General features: G+C 34.3%; 2 protein-coding genes across 2 annotated transcripts; both read left to right on the forward strand.

The window, feature by feature from the left end:
- The first annotated feature begins 5,850 nt into the window (after positions 1–5,850).
- Positions 5,851–9,832, forward strand: LOC131655476 (oxysterol-binding protein-related protein 1C-like). The gene is made up of 10 exons (XM_058925337.1): positions 5,851–6,351; positions 6,444–6,806; positions 6,900–6,996; positions 7,306–7,736; positions 7,823–7,978; positions 8,063–8,230; positions 8,307–8,447; positions 8,692–8,922; positions 8,990–9,103; positions 9,548–9,832. Exons 1-10 carry the CDS (start codon positions 5,854–5,856, stop codon positions 9,728–9,730), a joined length of 2,382 nt encoding a protein of 793 aa, XP_058781320.1. The 5' UTR covers positions 5,851–5,853; the 3' UTR covers positions 9,731–9,832.
- An 8,767-nt stretch (positions 9,833–18,599) lies between these two features.
- LOC131661061 (phosphatidylinositol 4-phosphate 5-kinase 1-like) lies at positions 18,600–23,672 on the forward strand. The gene is made up of 8 exons (XM_058930465.1): positions 18,600–19,947; positions 20,050–20,214; positions 20,344–20,509; positions 20,627–20,737; positions 20,847–21,040; positions 21,139–21,269; positions 21,366–21,423; positions 22,177–23,672. Exons 1-8 carry the CDS (start codon positions 18,947–18,949, stop codon positions 22,481–22,483), a joined length of 2,133 nt encoding a protein of 710 aa, XP_058786448.1. The 5' UTR covers positions 18,600–18,946; the 3' UTR covers positions 22,484–23,672.
- The last annotated feature ends 69 nt before the right edge of the window (positions 23,673–23,741 follow it).

The raw sequence follows: 23,741 nt of genomic DNA on the forward strand, positions 1-23,741 counted from the left end.
GATACTATAATTAGAAAAATTTAAATGTAATTAAATGCAATAGAGTCATGTTTAAAGTTTCAATATATTGAATGCACGCGTTTAAAGAAAATATTTCTATAAATATCTCATTAACTTGTGCCCTTGGGGCACATGTTAGCTTTTCCCTAATATATAACCTTACAATAACATGTAAAATAACATCACGAGACTCGGTGTAACATACTATCAAGTCATTGAACCACATATCGTGGATTTTATTGTGCAATTTAGACTGGATAATCTTCATTGCTGAAAAAGCTCTTTCAACGGATATAGTCGACACCGACAATATCAAAGCTTAGTCAATAAATTTGTAAACTAATTTCAGTTTGAAAAAGATTTTTTTTTAATTTTAGGGTTAAATAAGTTTTTGGTCGATATAAAATACCAAATATTATTTTTGTACCTATAAAAGAAAATTACATATTTTGGTTCCTACAAAATTATTATGCGTGTGGTTTTAGTCCTTACTGTTAAACTAATGTGTATTTTTGAATGATTATTTTACAGACAAGTTTAGAACGTTTTAAAAAAATCCTTAAACTCAAAATTTTAAAATTTTAATTACTTTTATCATTGTCTTTTAAAATTTGAAAATTTCATATTTAATTCTTCTCATTTTAAAAAATTCTAAAATTTGGTAAATAACTATTTTACACTATTTTAAACATGTATAAAAAGAATTATTTAAAAATGAAAGAGTAATTAAACTGTTTTTAAAATTTTATAAAAGAACGTGGATTAAAATTCCATGCGCAAAATCTTTAAAGAGGTAGGAAAAAAATTTTAAAAATACTTTAAAAGGACCATTCATGGTAGAAAATTCTTTTAATGACTAAAATTGAATGTTAATTTATTTATGGGTCTTGCTAACGAGTGTTCTTAGGCACTTTTTAAGAATACTAAATAGGAAAATATTCTTTATAAAAGTTAACATTTAATAAAAGCTTATTTTAATAAAATCTTACCACTTATTTTAATGCATATTTTAATAAAAACTTACCACTTTAATCACTTAAAAAATGCCCTAAGGACAGTGGTTAGCATTTCCCTTTATTTATAAGGACAAAAAAACATATCTAACCCTTAGTTTTATTTTTTTATTTTTAAATATGAACACTAAAAAAAATATTGGACCGGACCGAGCCCGGGCAATTGCCCAAGCTGGCCGTATGCTAGAACCGCCCATGCTATGTGTTTATCACGATTTCCCTTCAGTGGTATTATATCTGCTTACAAAACCATGTATCTATTTCGTGTGATTGTATGTTTTATATGATTATGAGTCATATATTATAATGAGTATTCTCATTAATGTATTATATTGGAGAAGACAAGAAGGAAAAATCATCAGAGGACAGCCATGAGGTCAAATCTTAGAGAAGCACGATCATTCGTATGTTAAGCTAAGATTCTCTCGTTAACTTGAGAGCATAATTATGTTAAGGTCCATAACCGTATCACTTTAATTATATATGTGTGCGTGTGATGTGCAATATATAATTATTGTGAGAGATGACTTGTATGAGATACAAAAATTGGTAAAATTACTTGATAACAACTCTTTCAATTAAATATCAAGTTAATTGCTTTTCAAAAGTTAGCACTCATCAAGACTAATATCGTAAATGTGGGTTCTCCCAACGCAAAGTACATATTCTATAATATTAAGATGTGATGAAATAAAAAGTAATATTCAATTGCTACTTTTTGAGGCGAACTTAATTAACCTAAATTCAATAAGATTAAAATATTTAGAAGAAAGAGTTGGAAATAATTCATATGATGGATTATAATAAAGAGTTAATTGTCCAACTGTATCAAAAGAAATGTCGTGCTAGGTAGGCACTGTTTGGGGAGTCAAATTTTTCAAAGAAGCGGTAAACGACATTGAAGTCCGACCTTAAAAAGGTGAAAGAGGCTTATGAACTCAACAAAGCCCTACTAACATCTTCTAACGAGAGGATAATTGTTCTTGAGAATGATTTTAAAGATGAGCAAGTCGTCCTTGAAAAGGTGAGACAGTAAAAGAAAACTCTAGAGGAGAGCAACCACAATCTGAGTGTAATACATGTTAAAGTAGAGGTTGAAGTGACCAACCTCTAAGAGGCGTAAGGAACTCATGCATCTACTATTTAAGCTCTTTAGTGGGAGCTAAAGGAGGTTAATATGGACGGTCTCCTTATTGGATATCTAGGATTTGAAAAGGTGAAAGAGTGAATCCACTATTTATATCTCAAGCTCAACTTTGGTGAGATGGATTGTTTTAGTGTGGTCATGTATGGCCGGCTGGTGGAAGAGGTTGACCTTGAGATCAATTAGGAACTGGATGAATAGACCAAGAATGTTGGGAACCCAGTTGCGATGGAGGAGGTGACTACATATCATTAAGATTCATTGGCGGCTAGGGAAGGCGGTGTGGATATTCAAAATGAAGATTTGTCTAAAGTTGTCTACGACAATTAAGATTACTTTTTGTGTAATTTTCAAGTTATTAAATTATTAAATATGAGAATTTTGGTCTTTGTTTGTCCACGTGTGTGTAATACCTATATATTTGTTCTTAATTATGGGTGTGGGTGGATCAATTTATATTGGGTTTGAAATACAAAACCATATGAGTGACTTAATTGTCTCACATCACTACGTGTGATATTATTAAATATGAGAATGACATTTTAAAGTCTCTCTAGGTAAGTTTTGTTCTCAAATATGATAAAAGTGATCTTAAAATTTATTATAATCATATATTTTACAAATCATAGTTATGAGATATTGAGTCTTCATATAAGTATAAATATTTAAAAATATTTATATATGATTGATTCATCATAAGAATAGTATACATTATGTTATGTAAGTGTCATAAATTATTTTCATGGTGTATGTTACTCATTAACCAAATATCACTATAGTCTCTACTTGAGAAGTTGATCACTATAGTACTGTCAAACATTGTGTGAAACAAGACAATTATGAAATCGGTTAAAGAGGATTTCTAATATACATGACTAATATCTACAAACCTCTTGATTAAGTATGAATGTAAAAAGCATGATCATGTTTAAATAAGTCAATATGAGTTGTTTAGCTTATTTTATTATCACTAAGTATACTCAGGTATTTAGGAATACAGTACTAGACTATACAAGACTGATATAAATATGTCTTATATATGTGAAAAGGGTGATTATACATATCATTATCACAGAAAGATTATGTCAGATTACATGACATTTTTGTCACTTGAATAACAATGATTTCCGCAGTGGCATCGTTCTATTTTGCTGGACGCGAATTTTGGTCTTTGTTTGTCCACGTGTGTGTAATACCCATATATTTGGTCTTTGATTATTACTCAAGCTCAACTTTAGTGAGATGGATTATTTTAGTGTGATCATGGATGACCGACTGGTGGCTATCATCTAAATGGCCTTGACATTCGTGATTAGTTTAGGTAGGATCTCTTATATCATTGTTTTGTTAAGGCCCAGTGTTTTGGTCTTGATGAGTTTGGATAACAGGCTGCATATGAAATTTTCTTGAATAAACCCAACCTCTTTTAATTTCTTCACCTCTTCAACAATGACTGTTAGAGCTTGATAAAAACATGGTGATATATTGTGTTTGAATCTATTTTGGGCATATTAGACAGTTCACATATGAATCGATTCACACTCCCTCAAAGTAGTTGCATTATACCCTTGCAAAGCCTCTAGTGATCGTATTCAAGGTGTGGCGTGTTTGTACATGATCACTTCTATCTTCCTAGTTCCTGCCCCTTCTTGCTTAGGGATTCTCTGTCAATCTTTTTCATAGTTAGGATTATCTTCTTTCCGAGCTTTGTGAGCTTGCTCGCACTTATCTTCTTAACCGAACCTCTTGGATGAGCCCTCTCTCTCTCTCTCTCTCTCGCTTTAAGTTATGACAATCATCAATGTGATGACCCCTTATCTTGTGGTATTTGTACCATTTGTGTGGTTCCGGAATGGCCCTTGTGTGATATACCTCGTGAAATATTTGCTCTCTCCTTGTGTTAAGTGGTGTGAAATTCTCAAGGGGCCTTCAGGTAGGTTTAAATGCGCCATTATCTCTTATTGGTATCATGACCTAAATTCTTCGGTGGCCAGAAGCTTTATATTTTCCTCCACCCGCCTCCTTTACATCTCATATCTCTTTTCTATATTGTTTTTTCTCATTTGATATAACATTCCGCCCTTATCATGATTTCTTCCATTGATGTCGTCGACTTCTGGGCAAGGGACTTGTTCTAAAAGGCTCCAATTTATATCTCCTAATTTAGATTGGACAATTAAAGTGTAATTTCGTTAAACTATGCCAAATATTCTTGCAGAGACTCTAAATGGCCTTGGTGCATGTTGAACAAGCTTGTTGTGAAGACCTTCTGATGCTTGTTATCCAATAATTGGTAGCTTATTTTTCTTTACAAGTTCTTGTTAGCTCGATATCGAGAAGCTCAAGAGACTCATATACCACCGGAGGACTCTTTTAAATTTTGGTCACGAGCTTACTTTTAGTGAGCCAATCGCTCCAATAATAGCCATTTAAGAGTTAATAGCAATGATATGTTCGAGCTTACTTTTAGTGAGCCAATCGCTCCAATAATAGCCATTTAAGAGTTAATAGCAATGATATGTTCCTTGGGTCACTCTTGCCATCTAATACTGCTAGATATGATAGTTTGAAGTTTTGTGGGACTAGAACGTCCCAAATTTAAATAGAGAGTGGTTAAGGAACTATGAATTCTTCTTGCTTGTCAATAACTAGTGGCGTTTGTTGTTGCTGTAAATCACAGGCGCTATCCTATACTACTTTGTTTTGATGATGCAACTCTTCCATAACGACAAACATCTCTGTTATGGTCGCTTTGTCATTGTTTAAACTACTAGTTGTTACCGTTACCATTCTGAACTAGAGTAAGGACTAGCAAAATGACTTGATTAGTGTGGTCCAAGTTAGTTTTGTGGAAACCCGTGGTAGACACTAAATGTGCTCGTAAGAGTAGACTAATTAAATCTTACCATCAACGGCCAATAAATTCTCGGTCATATTATGAATGATTTGCCTATGAAATTCCTTTCCTTTTCTTTTTGTTCAATCTATTTATATACAAATACGAGTTATTTGTATGTTTAAGAGTAGTTAATATCTATTAACACCATTGTCCCCTTGAATGAGTCTAACTTTTTATGACCATTAATATTTCTTAAATTGATTATATACACAATAAAGTCTTTTTACTCGGCTGTCTCCTATGTGTTGGTATCAAGTTAGGTTGGTAATGCTAAATTCTTCATTATAGACCAGTCAGATCTTGAGCACTGAGGCAACCCACACACCCTTCCTTAGGGCAAGCTTTTTTGTTATCGCTACAAACTCACTATAGCCCACCTTCTTCTTAGATGGTCTTTCCTAGAGTGTTGACGAGGTCTTCATCTCACTGGATCCATCTTATCGGGTCTTAGTGTCCCTATAAAAATAAATCTAACGGTACATAAAAAAATATTAAAACGTAATCAATGTAAATTAAAAATGAAATATATTTGGTGGCATAGATAGGATCCTAGAAAATTCATGACATTCTCTTACTCTTTAAAAATTGCATAAAACCTCATTAGATTTCATAAAGTGAACGTATAAAACAATAAAGATTAGTCAATGCTGCTATCTTAATCATCACAAACAAAAATAACACAAAAATAAATAGATATAAATAAAAAGAAAAAAGTGCGATTTTCACTACAAACCACTCTTGCATGGTTTTTAGCCGCTAAGAAAGCTCCTCCAATCACAACAATAATACAACACAAAATGCTAAGCAAAAAACAAGTTTATGCAAATCCAGATTCTCATCTTCCCCCCATGAGTTCCTTTCGCAACACACAAAAAGACGATGAACCCGGTTCATCAACCAAGAACCAAATGGGACCAAGCTTCCGCTCCCTCTCCAGCTGCAACCGAACCGGCCGAACCCCCTCGTCAAGCCGCGCGGTTCAACGATCCGCCTCCGCTAGATTGGCTCGTAAAAACTCCTCACGTGAGGTCATGCTTAACGATATCGTCGGTGACGGAATCTCCGGTATCTTGTATAAGTGGGTAAACTACGGCCGAGGGTGGAGGCCGAGGTGGTTTTTCCTCCATGACGGTGTTTTATCTTATTACAAAATCCATGGTCCTGATAAGCTTATTCTTAACCGTGACGTCGAGAAACGATCGAAAGTCATCGGAGACGAATCCCTCCGCCGTATCGCTAGCCACCGTCATTGTCCTTCCCGTCGTCAAAATCCTGTCAGTGAAATCCACCTAATGGTCTCTCACTCTTTCTCTGATCCTTATCATAACAGCATATTCAGATACATTAATTATTGAATAAATCTAACTGATCCTTATGTCTGGAATAGGTGTGTTCGGTGCGAGAGAACAAGTCGGACGAAAAGAGGTTTTGCATATGTACCGGGACGAAGAAGAGAATACATTTAAGAGCGGAGAGTAAAGAGGATAGAACAATGTGGATGGAAGCAATGATGACAGTGAAAACCATGTATCCTCGATTACCTACCACATCAGAAATCATGTCTCCTTCGGTTTCCGTCGTGATTTCGACCGATAAGTTGAGACAACGGCTTTTGCAAGAAGGTGTTAATGAAGTTTCTATCCGTGAATGTGAAGAAATCATGAGAACGGAGATGTTTCAGTTGCACACATACATTGTTGCCCTTAAAAAGAAACAATTGCTACTCACAGACACACTTCGTAATTTAGAGGTTTTATACTTTAATTACTCTCTAAAATGTACTATGAATTGTTCTATAGTAGTTTAATGATCGATGCTAATTTGTTGAATTTGGTTGTTTTAGACTGAGAAGGTTGATTTGGAGAACACACTTGTCGAAGACCAGAGACAAACTAAGGATGAAGTGGATTCATATCTCTCATCACAAGAACGTTATAGTGGTACGTTTTATGGCCGTCTTTGAGGGTGTATAATATGAGTTATAGCGCAGGGCTTCAAATTTTTTTCAAGGATAAAATTGTGGATAGATAAGGCTACATTATCTTTTATGGTTAAACCATAACTAACCAGAATTCCTATTTGTTTCGTTAGGGTTGAATTATAGTTAACCAACACATCTAAGAACTTAAAATGGCCACGTTTATAGAGATCAATAATCTACATCTTTTGTCTGTTCATGATTTCATGTTAGTTTTTCATGTTTCTCTATAATTGTACTCATTTGGTTTTGTTAATTGGAAATAATTTAGATGGAAGTGGAAGTGAATATTCTGATGAGCATGATAGAGAGGATAACACAGACGACGAGCACGACGCATTCTTCGATACATACGAAATCCTTTCAGCGAGTTCAATTAGAAGTAATGGATCGTCTGATCATTTGAGATCCATCCAGGAATCTGAATCTGAGGAGACATCTAGTTCAACAGGAAAATGTGATCCTAAATCGACTACTGGATCAAACTATCCTTATATCGAGCGACGGAAGAAGTTACCTGATCCTGTTGAGAAAGAAACTGGAGTTAGTTTATGGTCAATAATAAAAGACAACATTGGAAAAGATCTTACAAAAGTTTGTCTTCCAGTTTATTTTAATGAGCCAATCTCTTCATTACAGAAATGTTTTGAAGATTTGGAGTACTCTCACCTTCTCGATCAAGCTTATGAATGTGGTAAAATGGTTAGTTATTCAATATATCTGGTCTATATATTGTTAAGATGCATTATTGAGAATTGTTGTGATAAAATATCCAATATTTTGCACAGGGTGACAATCTAATGAGGATACTATACGTGGCTGCATTTGCAGTTTCGGGGTATGCAAACACTAATGGTAGAAGTTGTAAACCATTTAATCCGTTATTGGGTGAAACATATGAAGCTGATTATCCAGATAAAGGCATAAGATTTATCTCTGAGAAGGTACAATCATGTGTATCATTTTGTTCATGAAAAATTGCCATAGCACATGCTATTTGCATAAATCTAACTATTCATTTTGTTTAGGTGAGTCATCATCCTATGGTTTTAGCATGTCATTGTGAGGGTCGTGGTTGGAAATTTTGGGGTGATAGCAATTTAAAAAGTAAATTTTGGGGTCGATCGATTCAACTTGACCCTATTGGCTATTTAACCGTGGAGTTTGACGACGGTGAAGTCTTTTATTGGAGCAAGGTATAGTTTTGTTTCAAATTACAAATATTTAAGAACTATCACGTTTATTAGATAACTGATTAATATTTATCATCAGGTAACAACATCCATTTATAACCTAATTTTAGGAAAACTCTATTGCGATCATTATGGTACAATGAACATAGAGGGGAATCGTGAGCATTCGTGTAAGGTCAAATTCAAAGAGCAATCAATCATTGATAGAAACCCTCACCAGGTACTTTTCATATCTTATTAATGTTACTACTTCGTTTAGTGAGAATTTATTTATTTTCTTAACAGGTTGAATCTCAATATATTTTTGCATGCTCTGAGACGTGCGACATTATAAATATTGTAACGTTTTAAATTAGACTACATAATTATAAGGTTATAATTTGAAATGAATGATTGATTATTTTTGTGCAAAGTTGATGAACATACTATGTAACTTGTGATATGCAACTTAAGTTTTGTTGTAGGTGCAAGGCATAGTTGAAGATAAGAATGGAAAAATAGCAGCAACTATATTTGGGAAGTGGGATGAGAGTTTGCATTACGTAATTGGAGCATTATCTGGAAAAGGAAAAAGGTCCAATATGTCACCGAAACCGCAAATGTTGTGGAAGAGAAACCAATTACCAGAGCACCAAACGAGATACAATTTTACAGAATTCGCATTTACATTAAATGAAATCACACCTGGTCTAAAGGTAATTTGTTTCGACATTTGAATCAATCTATAAAAAAAATTCTTAATAACATTTGGAATACCAATAGGAGAAGTTGCCGCCAACAGATTCAAGGCTAAGGCCTGATCAAAGATGTTTGGAGAATGGAGAATATGAAATGGCCAATTCTGAGAAGTTGAGATTGGAAACAAGACAACGACAGGTAAACATATAATTGTTACACTTGAAAATTTGTTAGATATATTGCATGATGTTGGTTAATATGTTTGTTTCGGTCGACCTTTGCATTACTGCGGCTATAAGATATTGTCCTCACGGCTTTGTTCTTTAAAAAAGACGTCTCGTTGGGTTTAAAAACATATGAGATGGAAGGATGGGCCGGGTTCACATGCCCGCACCTTTCCCTTAGCTTCGACTCCGAACTGGCCAAAATAGTCTCACATTGTTTGAGAATCAAGACTTGGAATTTATATACAACATTCATACATCTCTCAACTCAACGAGGCATTTTTTCTAGCAGACAAAATTATGAAGGTTCTCACATTCAAAGTAGACATACCTAGTAGTCATAGTGATGTAGACTTAAGGTCAATTGGAACATTGTACATGTTTATTGTTAAAATATTATGATGCAATAATGTTTCAGGCGAGAAACATGCAAGAGACAGGTTGGAAACCAAGATGGTTTGCTAAGGAAAATAACAGTAAGAGTTATCGTTATGTTGGTGGATATTGGGAGACTAGAGAAAAGGGAAAATGGGAAAATTGTGGTGATATTTTTGGCCAAATCACAGTTGGTGCTGATCAAGAATTTAACTCAACTGCATAAGTTTTTTCTATGATTACATATTCATAACCATATATGTTATCATTATTTATATGTAGTTGAGTTTGTAGGAACATGTATGTTCAAAAATTATCACTGTAATTAAATGTATATAGATAGATAGATAGATATTTTATGCGTTTTGTTAATTGTTCCTTCTTATATGTTTGTTAAAATACAACATTTTCATGCTTTATTTTTGCAAAAAAGAAATTTGATTATTTGATAGTTCTTTTGGGACCGAAATAGCTATGGAAAAGTGATATGTTATTTTTGTTTACTTAGTTTCTTATGATTTTTTAGTACAAGACCCATTCAAGGATGTCTATAACTTGGACTAAGGGGAAGTCTAATACTTAGACTCCATCAATGAAAAATGTAGTAAAAAATTGGAAAACAAACATTTAAATTTATTATTTTGAAAGTTGTTTTTAATTATATACTTTACATTTTACTATCTTTTCAATTATAAATTTGGTTTGATGTTTTCTTTATATTTTTTCATATATTTTACATTTTACTATCTTTTCAATTTATTATTTGGTTTGGTTTGATGTTTTTATTTATTTTCCATGTTCAATGTATTTTCAGTATAAAGCATTATGACTTCTTTATTTTACTCTTATTCATGACTAAAAAATGACTTGTAGTTGGTGAGAAAATTATTTAGAATTTCAAAAAGCCTCTAATTATCAGGTTAATTGAGAGTTATTAAAGAAAGTATATATTGTGTTGCAACGCGAAAAATACCCGAGCGAATAAACGCTCGAAAGTTAATGAAGTCGTCATTGAAGTTTACTTTTAAAAGGGGAAACGTCAATAAAAATCTAAAAGAACAAAAATATGGTCATCGCAACCAAATTCTAGTTAGAGAGTCGACTATGTGCGGTAAGATATTTGCAGTTTTGCACCTCGCAACATCCGTTGTAATCAACGAGAATTGTCTAATCAATTTTGTAAATAAAAATGTTAGCCTAAAGTATTTGATTTCTTCTACTTATTACGATATATTTACAAAAGAAAGAAATAAAGGGAAAAAAAATTTTTTTATTAGGGTGCTTGACAAGATGATGAATCTTGCGTATCTCCTAGTGCAATGGAGAATTCAAAGATGCGTAGTTGTGAATAGCAAATGTTGGTTTGTTGATTGATTTTAATAGTAAAAATGAGTCTAGTCACTATAGCGGTGAAAAATTGAGACCGAGGCCATTTGACTGATCCGACTCGTATTTTAGTGAAAGTCGCCATCGCACTTTATAGTTTCCAAAGGAAATGGGAAAAAGAGCGAAATAAAACCCAAAAGAAGTTTTTAAAATAAAATTAATAAAACAAGACAGAGATCTTAGGTTCGGGGGTTGGTTATGCAATGGGAAGGTATTGACACCCCTCACATCTGTAGTACTCTACAGGAACCTATGTGAAAAATAGTGGGATGGTGGGAAAAGAGTTTTTATTAAAAGTGTGCTCGACAAAACATCAAATCTTGTGCCTACATACCCTTAAGTGAATAGGGAAGTCAGAGCATTTGCAGTTTTTCTTAAAAGGAAAACAAAAGGCCAAGGTGGCAAAAATATTTTTGGGTGTTGAGCTTTAACAATACTCAATGAGTTTTTTAAAATACTAAGTGTTGAAATACGAGAGACTTAGAGACATTTGAATAAACTGTGTGTTTTGTAAAGCACTACAGAGACTTTATTATATAGAGAGAGATTACAACTAATTACATGATATAATCTATGTGGGACTATTCTATATACAAATATTCTTAACACTATATATTTACAAATATCAACACCCCCAGTTTGAGCATATAACTCAAATGCACCAAGCTTGCCACATATATAATTAGTTCGGAAACTTCGCAGGGATTTTGTAAACACATCTGCTAATTGATCATTGGAGTTGATAAAGCTTGTCACAATATCGTCTGATTCAATCTTCTCTCTGACAAAGTGACAATCTATCTCAATATGTTTGGTCCTCTCATGGAAGACTGGATTTGAAGCAATGTGCAATGCAACTTGATTATCACAAACAAGTGTCATTGGTCTCTCTTCTTCAATTTGAAGTTCTTTGAGCAACTGTTTTAACCAAATGAGTTCGCATGTTGCCATTGCCATGCCCTTATACTCTTCCTAGGCGCTTGATCTTGCAACTATATTTTGTTTCCTACTTTTCCAAGATATAAGGTTTCCTTCAACAAGTACAAAATACCCAGAGGTGGATCGTCTTTCAATGGGTGACCCTTCCCAATCAACATCGGAGTATCCCACCATCTGAGTATGTCCTTTATCTTCATAAAACGAGACTTTTCCTGGAGCACATTTGATGTATCTCAGAATTCAGACAACAACATTCATGTGTTCTTGGCAAGGAGAATTTAAGAAATGACTTACCACACTAACTGTAAAAGATATGTCCTGATGAGTGACTGTGAGATAATTCAACTTTCCAGCCAATCTCTTATAACTTCTTGAGTCATATAGGGGCTCCCCCTGATTGGGTAGGAGTTTGACACTTGGATCATAGGAGTATCAATTAGTTTAGTGTTCAACAAACCCGTTTCTTCCAAAATATCCATAGCATATTTCCGCTGAGAAATCACCAGACCATCTTTAGATTGGGCTACTTGAATACCCAATAAATAACAGAGTTTATCAAGATCTTTTGTCCAAATTGATTCGAGAGATGTTGTTTTAACTAGAGTATTCCTTGCTGATCATTGCCAGTTATGAAAATATCATTCACATATACAATAAGATAGATACACCTTTGGGCAGAGTGACGATAAAACATAGAATGATAAGCTTCACTACATACCATACTAAATTGTTGTACTATAGTGTTGAATATGCCAAAACAAGGTCTCAAAGATTGCTTAAGACCATAAAGAGAGATGTGTAGCCTATAAACCATATTTGAGGACTCCCCTTGAGCAACAAATGCAGGTGGTTGCTCCATATATACTTCCTCATAAATATCACCATGTATAAAGGAATTTTTGATATCAAGTTCATGAAGAGGGCAATGTCGAATGGGTGCGATGGCGAGAAGAAGTATAACAGATTTCATCTTGGCTACAATCAAGAAGGTATCACTATAATCCAACCCAAAAATCTGAGTGTGTCCTTTGGCTACCAAGCGAGCTTTAAATCGAGCAATCTTACCATTTGGACCAACCTTCACTGTGTAAAGCCAATGACAACCTACTAAAGATTCCCCAAGGGGTAGAGGAACTAGTTCTCAATTACCACTACTTTAAAAATCACACATTTTGTCAATCATTGCTTGCCTCCACTCAGGGTGAGATATTGCTTTACCTAGAGTGTTAGGAATAGAAACAAAAGACAAAGAATACAAGCAAGTATACTGCAAAGGGGAAAGATGATGATAACATAAATCAATATAATGTGGAGAAGGATTTCGTGTTTGACATATACCTTTTGGAAGAGCAATCAAAATATCAGACTCAGGTTGCGGGATCAGATCCAATGATGGCGAAGGCGTCGGAAGAGAGTCTGCAATGGCCTCTGGGACAGGTATTGTCTTAGGGATAGGTACGATTGTCTCAGGGATATGTACGATAGACGCGCATTGACAAAGCTGATATGTTTGAAGTGGGGGTCAACCGTAGGGCTAGAATACCATATTAGAGTTTGACCTAACTCATCCTTACAAAACTGGTTGGTAAGGTTAGGAGTGTCACTCATTATAAACTATTTCAATGCTCTATCTCTAACCAATGAGAGACTTTAGGATCTTCCTAATATGCCCCTCACGATAAACATCTTTTTTTTCGGGCTTGGTGCGTGGATATTAACGGTGGACGGTCCATGGTCCAATTGATAGGCTCTGATACCATGTTAAGAAATGTGGTTGGATCTAACTCAACCCTACAAAACCATATAATAGGGTGAGGATTTCCCTCACTTACAAGCACATGATCAGGCCATATATTGTTCGACGTGAGACTCTTAACACACCCCTTCACGCCCAGGACTAGACAATTGGAACGTAGAAATATATAGTGGGTGGTCCGATAGTGGAAACCTGATAGTAAGTGGCCCACCAGATCTTACACCATCCTTTAATACCATGTTGAAATACGAGAGACTAAGAGACATTTGAATAAACCGTGTGTTTTGTAAAGCACTACTGAGTCTTTATTATATATAGATAGATGATAAATAATTACATGATGTAGTCGATATCTGACTATTCTATATACAAATATTCTTAACACTATATATTTACAAATATCAACACTAAGCTTTAACAATACACATTAAGTTTTAAAAGGTGCCAAGCTTTAACAATACAAGGCAAATGTTGATTTTAAAAGAGTGGTGGTTGAGCTTTAACAATACAAAACCGGGGCTGATTTAAAAGAGATTAAGCTTTAACAATACAAAACCAGATTTAAAACAAGGGGAGATGTTAAGCTTTAACAATATTAAGCACAAAGTAAAAGAGAAGGAAAATAGAATGAGTACCTTGACAATTCTAGTCAATACTATCTCATTCCTTTGGAGGTTTGGCAACAATAAGGAATCAAACATATCAAGCAAGCATTTAAAGGTGAGTATCTCAAGTGGTGTGTGAGACATGTTATATGTATCATGGATATAAACAAAAGTGAGTTAAGATATCAATGTTAATAAATTCAATTAAAATTTTGATCAATAAAATGGATGACATACCTCAAGATCATATCATGTAAGTGTGAGTATGATGTGATAATGGATGGATATCTCATGCATGTGGAGTTATATATATATAAGTACAGAGGTAATAACATAACCAAAGGTGCATGGTACAAAGATATAAATCAACAAGCATATGTGGATAAGCAAAGATAGACCATGGTAATCAAGTTAATATCAACAAAGTATTTGCATTGAACTCAAAAGATCAAAGAATTTCATGATTAGGGTTTTAATATGTACACTAACCTAATCATTTTTAAAAGTTGAATAAACCCTAATTGAAGAACTAAAGGATCGTGGTATGAAATTCATAAGAAGCCAAGGCTGACCCTAAAATAATCACACAAGTTTAATCAAAACATTTGGTGAAGAAAACATTTGAAAACATTTGATTTAAAGACCTTTTAAAAAGTATAAAAACATCACTTTTGATTTAATTAAAAAATTGATCAAATAAATAATACTTTTGGATTTTTAAAATATATTCACAAAAAATGTCACATAAATGAAGGATGTACAAAAAATCAAGTGAAAATAAATTGATTTATTATATTAAATTAATTATCAAAGTTGCCAAGAAATTAAATGAGACAAGTGATAAAAAAAATCAGGTTTGGGGCCATAGGAGGCTTGAACCCACACTCTCAATATCACAACTTATATCCTTAGCCACCAAGTCAGGTGTCTGTGTTAATCATAAGGTGCCTTCAAGCAATTATATAGTAAAATAGGTTATAAATCAAACAAATTACCAAAATAGCAAAAGGTAGGATACAAACCCGCACCCTTGAAGGCAATGAGAGACTTAAAATGCCTACTTCTACCATTGGGGTGGCCATACATCTATTGTAAAACACACTTCCATAAAATTATATTTAAAAACAAGCCTCAAAGTTCAAAAAATCAACTTCATATTCAACCTTGAGATGAAGGATTTCTGGAAAACGCAATTCATTCAATTCTTAACCAAATGAGAAACTGTAAACATGAAAATTGTTATATTTTTCACCACAATTTCAAATATGCATCAATCATAAATTTATTTTAAATATAACTCAATAATTTTCCAGAAAACCATATGAACCCTAAAACTTCAAAATTAAATTAAATGACATATAACAAATAGGCAACAGTTGAGGGTTTTTAACCCTCACATTGCAACAAACATAATAGAATCGAGTTTTGTTGAAAATGGTACACAAACGCTAGAGTTTGAGTTTGAACAACTTACATCTGCAGATAAAGATCGAAGACTATATTAGAGCATTTTTAGATGAGTTTTGATGATTTGAACAACTTCCTGGGACATTGGTGATGCTAACTGAATGCTTATATCACCTTGAAGTAGTCTAAATCCTCCTACCCAAATCAAGTTACAATGCTTGAAGTTGGAAATGAAGGATGATGATATGAGTGTTACATATGGGATATAGGTGTTTGAACAACTTCTATATGGTGTATAGGAAGTGTTTGAGGTTACTTGACATGGAAATTGCTTGGAACTCAAAAATCAAAGTTTATGCAAGTAGGAATTTTGGAGCTTTCAAGTGAAATTTTTTGGTGTGTTTGGATCAAGAGGCAATGGCCTCTATTTATAGGCACAATTTATGGTTTGTGGGGGGAAAATCAGAGCAATTGGCTGTACCAAATTCAAATGGTGTTGGTTTGATTCTTTGTGAAGAAATGTGAAAGTTATGGTTCCAATGGTTTTTGCAAGTTTTAATTAAGAGCATAGGGAGGCTCATTTGAACTTTATTTGGTTATTTGGTTATCTAAGAAATAAGCAACAAACAAACACAATCTTTTTTTTTGCTTATTTGGTTAGCAAGTAATGCATGAATGATTATGAACAATGATAATGGTGATCACACTTTTTTTGGATGTAATGCAAATGAGGTGAGATCTTAGGGTTAAAAATTGGAGTATGACAGCTGCCCCTATTTAAGTTTCTTCTATCCGGGGAGAAGAAGATAGAAATCTTCGCCTCAACGGGATATGAGGGACTTAAATACAAAATAAAGCACAATTTTGGCCCCTAAGAGACCACATGTATGATATGATATGAATTTCAAGATTCCACTTGTTAAGAAGCATTATTGTAAATAGACAAGCTTTGTATTATGACTCTAATTGTATTCCTTATGGGACTAAGTTTAGTATGTAGCCTCAAGAAGGCATTGCCAGTTAGTCTTTGATATTGTATTCCTTGGGGGACTAGGATTAGTCAATAGCCTCGAGAAGCCATTGACAATTGGTATTTGAGTTGTAATCTGATTGATTAGTGAATTAAGTCCTTACTGAGAAGGCAAACTCACTCTGACAAGTGGACTATATTAACTTAGTTAACAGTGAACCAGTAAAAAAATCCTTGAGTATTTTTTTATCATTGTTAATATTGTGTTTGAGCTGCGCGAAAAATTATCATACTTATAACCAATTCAAATCTCCCATTTTCTTGTGTTTCTTGAACCTTTACATTGCAGACAAAATTATGGAGTTTTTGGTTTCTCTGGTAGGATTGAGTGAAGATCGCTATAGAAATTTTTTGGAGTGATTTGGTTAAGAGAAGGTGAATTAATTCAAGGTCTAGTAAAGATCTTGGAGGATTTTTAATCTAGTGAGTTATGAATAGCAGCAAGAGAATCAAGATTTAGATATGTGTTACTTAGCAGTTGGTTTTAAATTTTTCATTTTGTCTATGATTATTTGTTGTATCAAAAGACCCTTGTAAATTTCAAATTAGTGGAAAATTAACGAATTTCTGATGACTTGCCATTAGAGATTGGACTAGGTGCAAGATTAGGCTGTACTATGTGTAACTGCTTCCAATATAGGTCGAGGGACCTATATACTCTCCATATAATTTGAAACTATGTGACCATGTTGATACTTTTAAATACTTGAGTAATAAACGTGTTATAAGTGGCATAAATGGCTTTTAGATGAATTACTTTGTTGTGTCATCATAGTATGCTGAGGTGAGTATCTTAGATAAGGTAGTTTTGGGCCTCACTATCTATACTTTGAGTTGTGAACTTTCTTAATGGAAGATACATATGTATTTTGAATTATATTGCTTAATCTGATGCCATTACACACAATTTATAGGTAGATAAAGTCCTTCAAGTGCTACTATGCTTTGGATATGTAGTAGTGCGACAAAAGCAAAATTAATTAAAATGTAATTTGCATGTGAGTGAATGAGACATACTATAAGAAAATTTAAATCGACTGAAAAATAAACTGTACTCAATTTGTTTTCTTCATCAAATTAGTTCCATTTCGTCTCCCCCTTCTTCCTCAACTAAGTTGAATTTCCTTTTACATCTTTAAAAATTGTCCAACCTAAAAAATTTTCAACTCATTATATTTCTTTTTTAATAAATAATTTTTTTTATTTACAATGAATTAATTAATACAATTAAATTGATAAAATTATATAAGTCAACATGTTATTATAATCGTTATTATAATCTATGTCAACAAAGATTGTGTATGCCATATCAATAAAAATAATTAAACTCTTTTAGAAATTAAAAAATTACATTGACTTTTTCATTGAAATTAAAATTTAAATGATTCATATTTGTAGGAATATTTTTTGGATCATGTTAACGAATGTTCAAACACTGATTAAGAATTACAAATAAAAAAAATATGTTATCTTCAATATATTGAATATATATATATATATATATATATATATATATATATATATATATATATATATATATATATATATATATATATATATATAATTTTAGGATAGAGGGATTTTTTTTTAATTTTGTAACCAGTGTTTCGGAGACACTAATTAGCTTTATCTTATATAACACTAGTATGTATATAATATGTATATAATTATTTACTACCATGATTATGAAAATTAGAATACAATTATTTACTACCATGATTATGAAAATTAGAATACACAATCCAAATCACTCCATCAACAGCTTTTAAGTAAACACCGTAACACGTCCTTGATTATACTACGTGATACCAACTATCAACACTAATAACAACACTTTACTTAATTACTGTATAATTAATAATAACAACCTTGACAATTCACAATTCATTAGAAAAAAAAAAACACTAAAATGGTTGGGTTTTTACATGTTTGACTTGCATTTCATTTGATATAACAGAGAAAATGCCCGCTACCTTGTTCCACCTAGAAAAAGAAAAAGAGAGAAAATATCAATAGCTGTTGGGTTAAAAGTAAACAAAAACCGTAGAAAAGGATACCCTCGCATAGATCCCTATGAATCCATTCCATCAAACCAAATTTTAGGTACCGACGAACCACACAACCACTACTTCTACACTACCAAAAAAAAATTCACGTGGAATCCAATTAGTACAACACACTACCCAACTTTGGTAATGTTCGTATTAGCATTTTCTCAAACATTGTGCATTCAACAACTACAACAATAACAACAGTAACAGTAAATGTCTCTTCCGCCGTAGTAAGTACTAAACCGACGGTTAGAGAAACAAAATCACAATGCAAGAGACGCTGTTAAATGTTTCAGAGCTACAACACCTTCAAGAGACTAATAATGCTAAGAAGAACAAATCAGAGGATATGGAAGTGGTAGTGGTTGCAGCACCGTGCCGTCGACCACCGCGGACACGGCGCGTGTCGCCGACGACGGTGGAGAAGGAGCTTCCGAATGGTGATGTGTATAGTGGAAGCTTGTCCGGGAACACGCCGCACGGGAAAGGGAAGTATGTTTGGTGTGATGGGTGTATGTATGAAGGTGAATGGAAGAAGGGAAAAGCGTGGGGGAAAGGGAGGTTTTCGTGGCCTTCAGGGGCGACTTATGAAGGTGAGTTTGTTTCTGGGAGGATGGAAGGTTCTGGAAGTTTTGTTGGTGTGGAAGGTGATACGTATAGAGGTAGTTGGGTTTGTGATCGGAAGCATGGGTTTGGTGAGAAATGTTATGCGAATGGGGATGTGTATGAGGGATGGTGGAGGTTCAATTTGCAAGATGGGGAAGGGAAGTATATGTGGAAGAACGGGAATGAGTATGTTGGAGAGTGGAAATGTGGAGCTATATCGGGGAATGGGATGTTGATGTGGAAGAATGGTAACCGGTATCAAGGTTGTTGGGATAACGGTGTGCCGAAGGGGAAAGGTGTGTTTACGTGGCGCGATGGGAGTGTTTCGGCTGGGAATTGGGGGAATGAGGAAGAGAGGAATGTGAATAAGAGAGTTTCTGTTTCTGTGTCTGTGGATGGTTCTAAGAGTGTGGTTTTTCCGAGGATTTGTATTTGGGAACTTGATGGGGAAGCTGGTGATATTACTTGTGATATTGTTGATAATGTGGAGGCGTGTATGTTTTATAGAGACGGAAGTGAATCGGAGAATGGTGGTGGAGATGCAGGGTTGTCGCAGAAGAGTCCTTGTTATTCGCTTGATGGGGATGTTAAGAAACCTGGTTTTACTGTTTCTAAGGGGCATAAGAGCTATGATTTGATCCTTAATCTTCAACTGGGTATTAGGTGAGTTATTGGTATATACATTGCTAGTTTGAGCATTAGAATTTGGTTTATCTTTGTGAGTTTGGCCTTTTTAGTGTGATTTTGGATTTGTTTTGGTTTTAGATATTGTGTTGGGAAGCATGCTTCGGTGCCTCGAGAACTTAGGTCAGGAGATTTTGATCCAAAGGAGAAGTTCTGGACGAGGTTCCCTCCGGAAGGCTCAAAGTTTACGCCTCCGCATCAATCGGTGGACTTCAGGTGGAAAGACTACAATCCAGTGGTGTTCAGGTGTTAATATTTTCTACATCAATTTTCTTCTGTTGAATGTTGATTGATTTTTTTGTGTGTGTGGATATTAATAATGTCTGTATTTTGGTGGGTGCTTTTTTGTTCATTTGTTTATTGTTGGGTATTTAGGCATCTTAGAGAATTATTCGCTATAGATCCGGCTGATTACATGCTTGCGATTTGTGGCAATGATACACTGAGGGAAATGTCTTCGCCTGGCAAAAGTGGAAGCTCCTTTTACCTCACTCAAGATGACCGATTTATTATCAAGACCTTGAAGAAGTCTGAAGTCAAGGTTAGTTGCTAGTTATTAACATAAAACCGGTGTTGAGCAAGGTGAAATCTCAGTTTCAGCTTTTGGTCACCATACTTTTTTCTCTGTTTTTCAATGATTAGTTGGTGGCCATGTCAGGTGCTGATCAAGATGCTTCCTAGTTACTATCAGCATGTTTCTCAGTACAAGAACTCGCTGGTTACCAAGTTCCTGGGAGTTCATTGTGTCAAACCTATTGGAGGTCAAAAGGTTTGGACTACCTAATTTATTTTTTTCACTAAACTGATATGATAGTAGTATATGAATCTTTATCATAGTATAAGGATTAATGAATAGTTGTATTGTTATGGTAAAACAGACTCGGTTTATTGTAATGGGAAATGTGTTTTGTTCGGAGTATCGGATTCATAAGCGGTTTGACCTTAAAGGTTCTTCTCATGGCCGTACAACCGATAAGCCCCATAAGGAGATTGATGAGACTACTACTCTTAAAGACCTCGATCTTAGTTATATCTTTCGCCTGGAGAAATCTTGGTTTCAAGAGCTTAAATGGTACAACACCTTCTCCCTAGGCCTGGTAGAATATTTCTTTTACTTTTAGCATTTTTATGATGTTCTTAGAGTTAGTTTTCTGTAATGACTTTTCTCAGGCAACTTGATAAAGACTGTGAGTTCCTGGAAGCAGAGGGAATAATGGACTACAGTTTTCTCATTGGCCTTCATTTTCGTGATGATTACTTAACCGATGAAATGAAAAATTCACCTAATGACTTGAGTTCAGGTAATGTTTCTTACTTCATCCTACCTCCATATTTCCTTTACTGTGAATTTGTTAGATCCGCGAGTTACAAGATCTGCGGGATTATGGATTTGGCAGGCAAGAGAGACATACAAAATGATGACATGCAGGACATGAGGTGGATACCCATAGGCAGGTATGTCCTCTTTTATTTAACTATGAAGCTGATTGTTCTTGTTGTTTCAACATGATGATTGAATCCTTATGAAATTACATAAATGAACCACTAAAATTGTCCTCCTTGAATTTTCCAATTTTAGTCCTAAAGAGACAAGGTTTAAGGATTCAGAAATTCTGATGCGGTTCTATTATTAGCTTAAGCTGTTATTTGAATTCCCCAACCCATCATTTCTTCTAGAGTCCATCTGGATCCAAGCATAATACAAAACAGATGCAAAATGCTCTTCCACCACAAACTAACAATGTGGCCCATGCGCATGCAAGTAGGTGAGATGAAATGGCCACTGGTCATGTAGAAATAAAGCAATGGCAGACTAATCAGCATTCTTCAGTCCTCTCTATCTGTGATTTAGAAGTGACATATTTATCTCCTTCTCTGAATATGACCCTGTTTGTTGTGATGGACCACAATGACTTGATTTGTCATGGCCAAGTTGTAGTAAGTTTTGTTGACAGCAAATGCTGGAGTGATTTAGATCTTTCAGAAAAGAGAAGAACCTTATCTGCAAATCTAGGACTTAAGGCTTAGGAAATATGTATTCGTGCCAATTACATATTTAAAAAATGTCACTACTTCTGATATACGCGAATTTAAATTTTAAGTCTTAATTTTTAGTAATCTGGTTCTCTTGAGCTCTCTTTTTGATAGGTGATTTTATATTCCAACTATTCAAATATTTTAATTGAATTATTATTCTTGATGTATCAGGGGACCTCTAATCCGGCTGGGAATAAACATGCCAGCAAGAGCTGAGAGAGTGTGTAAAGCTGGATTGGATCAGCAGCACACTGGAAGTAGCAAATTAACCTCTTCAGAGAGTAGTGGTGAGATCTCTGATGTAATCCTATATTTTGGCATCATTGACATTCTCCAAGACTATGATATTAGCAAAAAGCTAGAGCATGCATACAAGTCACTACAAGTGGACCCCGCCTCAATCTCAGCCGTTGATCCCAAGCTATATTCCAAAAGGTTTAGGGATTTCATACACAGAATCTTTGTAGAGGACAAATGACAACATGGTTGGAGAGAGGCAATAGGTGAATTGAACCAGGACACACATTGGTGAAATGAAGCCTTGCTTATTGCTATTGATGGCTAAATTTTTCTCATAGCCATTGCAATGCAATGCATCATAGGGCATGTGATGAGATTTATTTATTTCTTTATGTTATGGTTATGGAAAAGGGTATAGGGAAAATAGAAAAATGTGTATGCATGTGGATTATGGAGTGGGAGGGATTCAAATTTGACCAAGGTGGTGGGGTAAATAACTGTACATACAGTCAAAGATGGACACAATGAAATTGAATGAAATGATGAATGAATGAATGAGTTAACATCTTTGGTTGGATTGGATTGGAGAGAGATAAAAAGTTGATGATTTGCCTGGTGAGCAAGAAAGAAAAGTTCCTACAGAGGACCCCTCATTCTGTCAGTTTCTAGCTTTCTCTGCTGTATCAGTATGCATTCAAATGGGTGTTTTCTCACTTTTGCAGTGAGTAAAGCATAAAGCATGAAAAGAAGAGAAAGAAAGAGTTGGGTGTTTCCTTGGTTAATGTTCTTTCTTTGTCACTCTATAACCAAGTTTGAAAAAGCATAATGACAATAATACAAGAGTATGTACTTTTTGCTTCTTTTGAACAATACCAATAAACGATCAACGCGACAAAGCAATAAATTTGGGCACGTAATATGAATCGGTTTGGTATGTGAGAGCGATGGCTATCTATGCTTTTTGTGCTTTTGAATTTTAATAATCCAAAGGTTCAACAAACTTGGCATAAAAGAGAGGCCTACGCATTCGGTATAAATAATAAAAAAGTTTTTCCAACAAAAAAGCAAGTTTGGTTAATACATTGGGAGGAGAGATGAGATTTTAATGGAGTGGAAAGGGAGAGAAGGTGAAAGATTTTAAAATAGTGTTTAGTTGAATGTTGGGGGTGACTAACACGAGTCTACTCTTAGTTTATACAGGTTTAAGTTAGATAAGATTTTTTTTTTTTTAATATAGAAGGTCTAGGTTTTTTCCAGGCAATTTCTTTTTCTATTTTTATGGTGTGATTCATACATTTGAAAACTCCAAATTGTCTTTAGAATTTTTTGGAGATGCATCTTCGAATGCATTTTATCCTGTTTTTGTCAAAAATTGGTTGGGAGATGCATCTTCGAAAGTTATGGACATTTTTGCATTTTTACCAAGGATTTGTTAGAAAGAATAAGGGTGGGAAAAGAAATTGTCTTTTTATAAGTCTATTTAGGTAAAAATGTTA

This window comes from Vicia villosa, linkage group LG3, assembly GCF_029867415.1.
Source record: "Vicia villosa cultivar HV-30 ecotype Madison, WI linkage group LG3, Vvil1.0, whole genome shotgun sequence".
In the NCBI taxonomy this organism is placed as follows: Eukaryota; Viridiplantae; Streptophyta; class Magnoliopsida; order Fabales; family Fabaceae; genus Vicia; species Vicia villosa.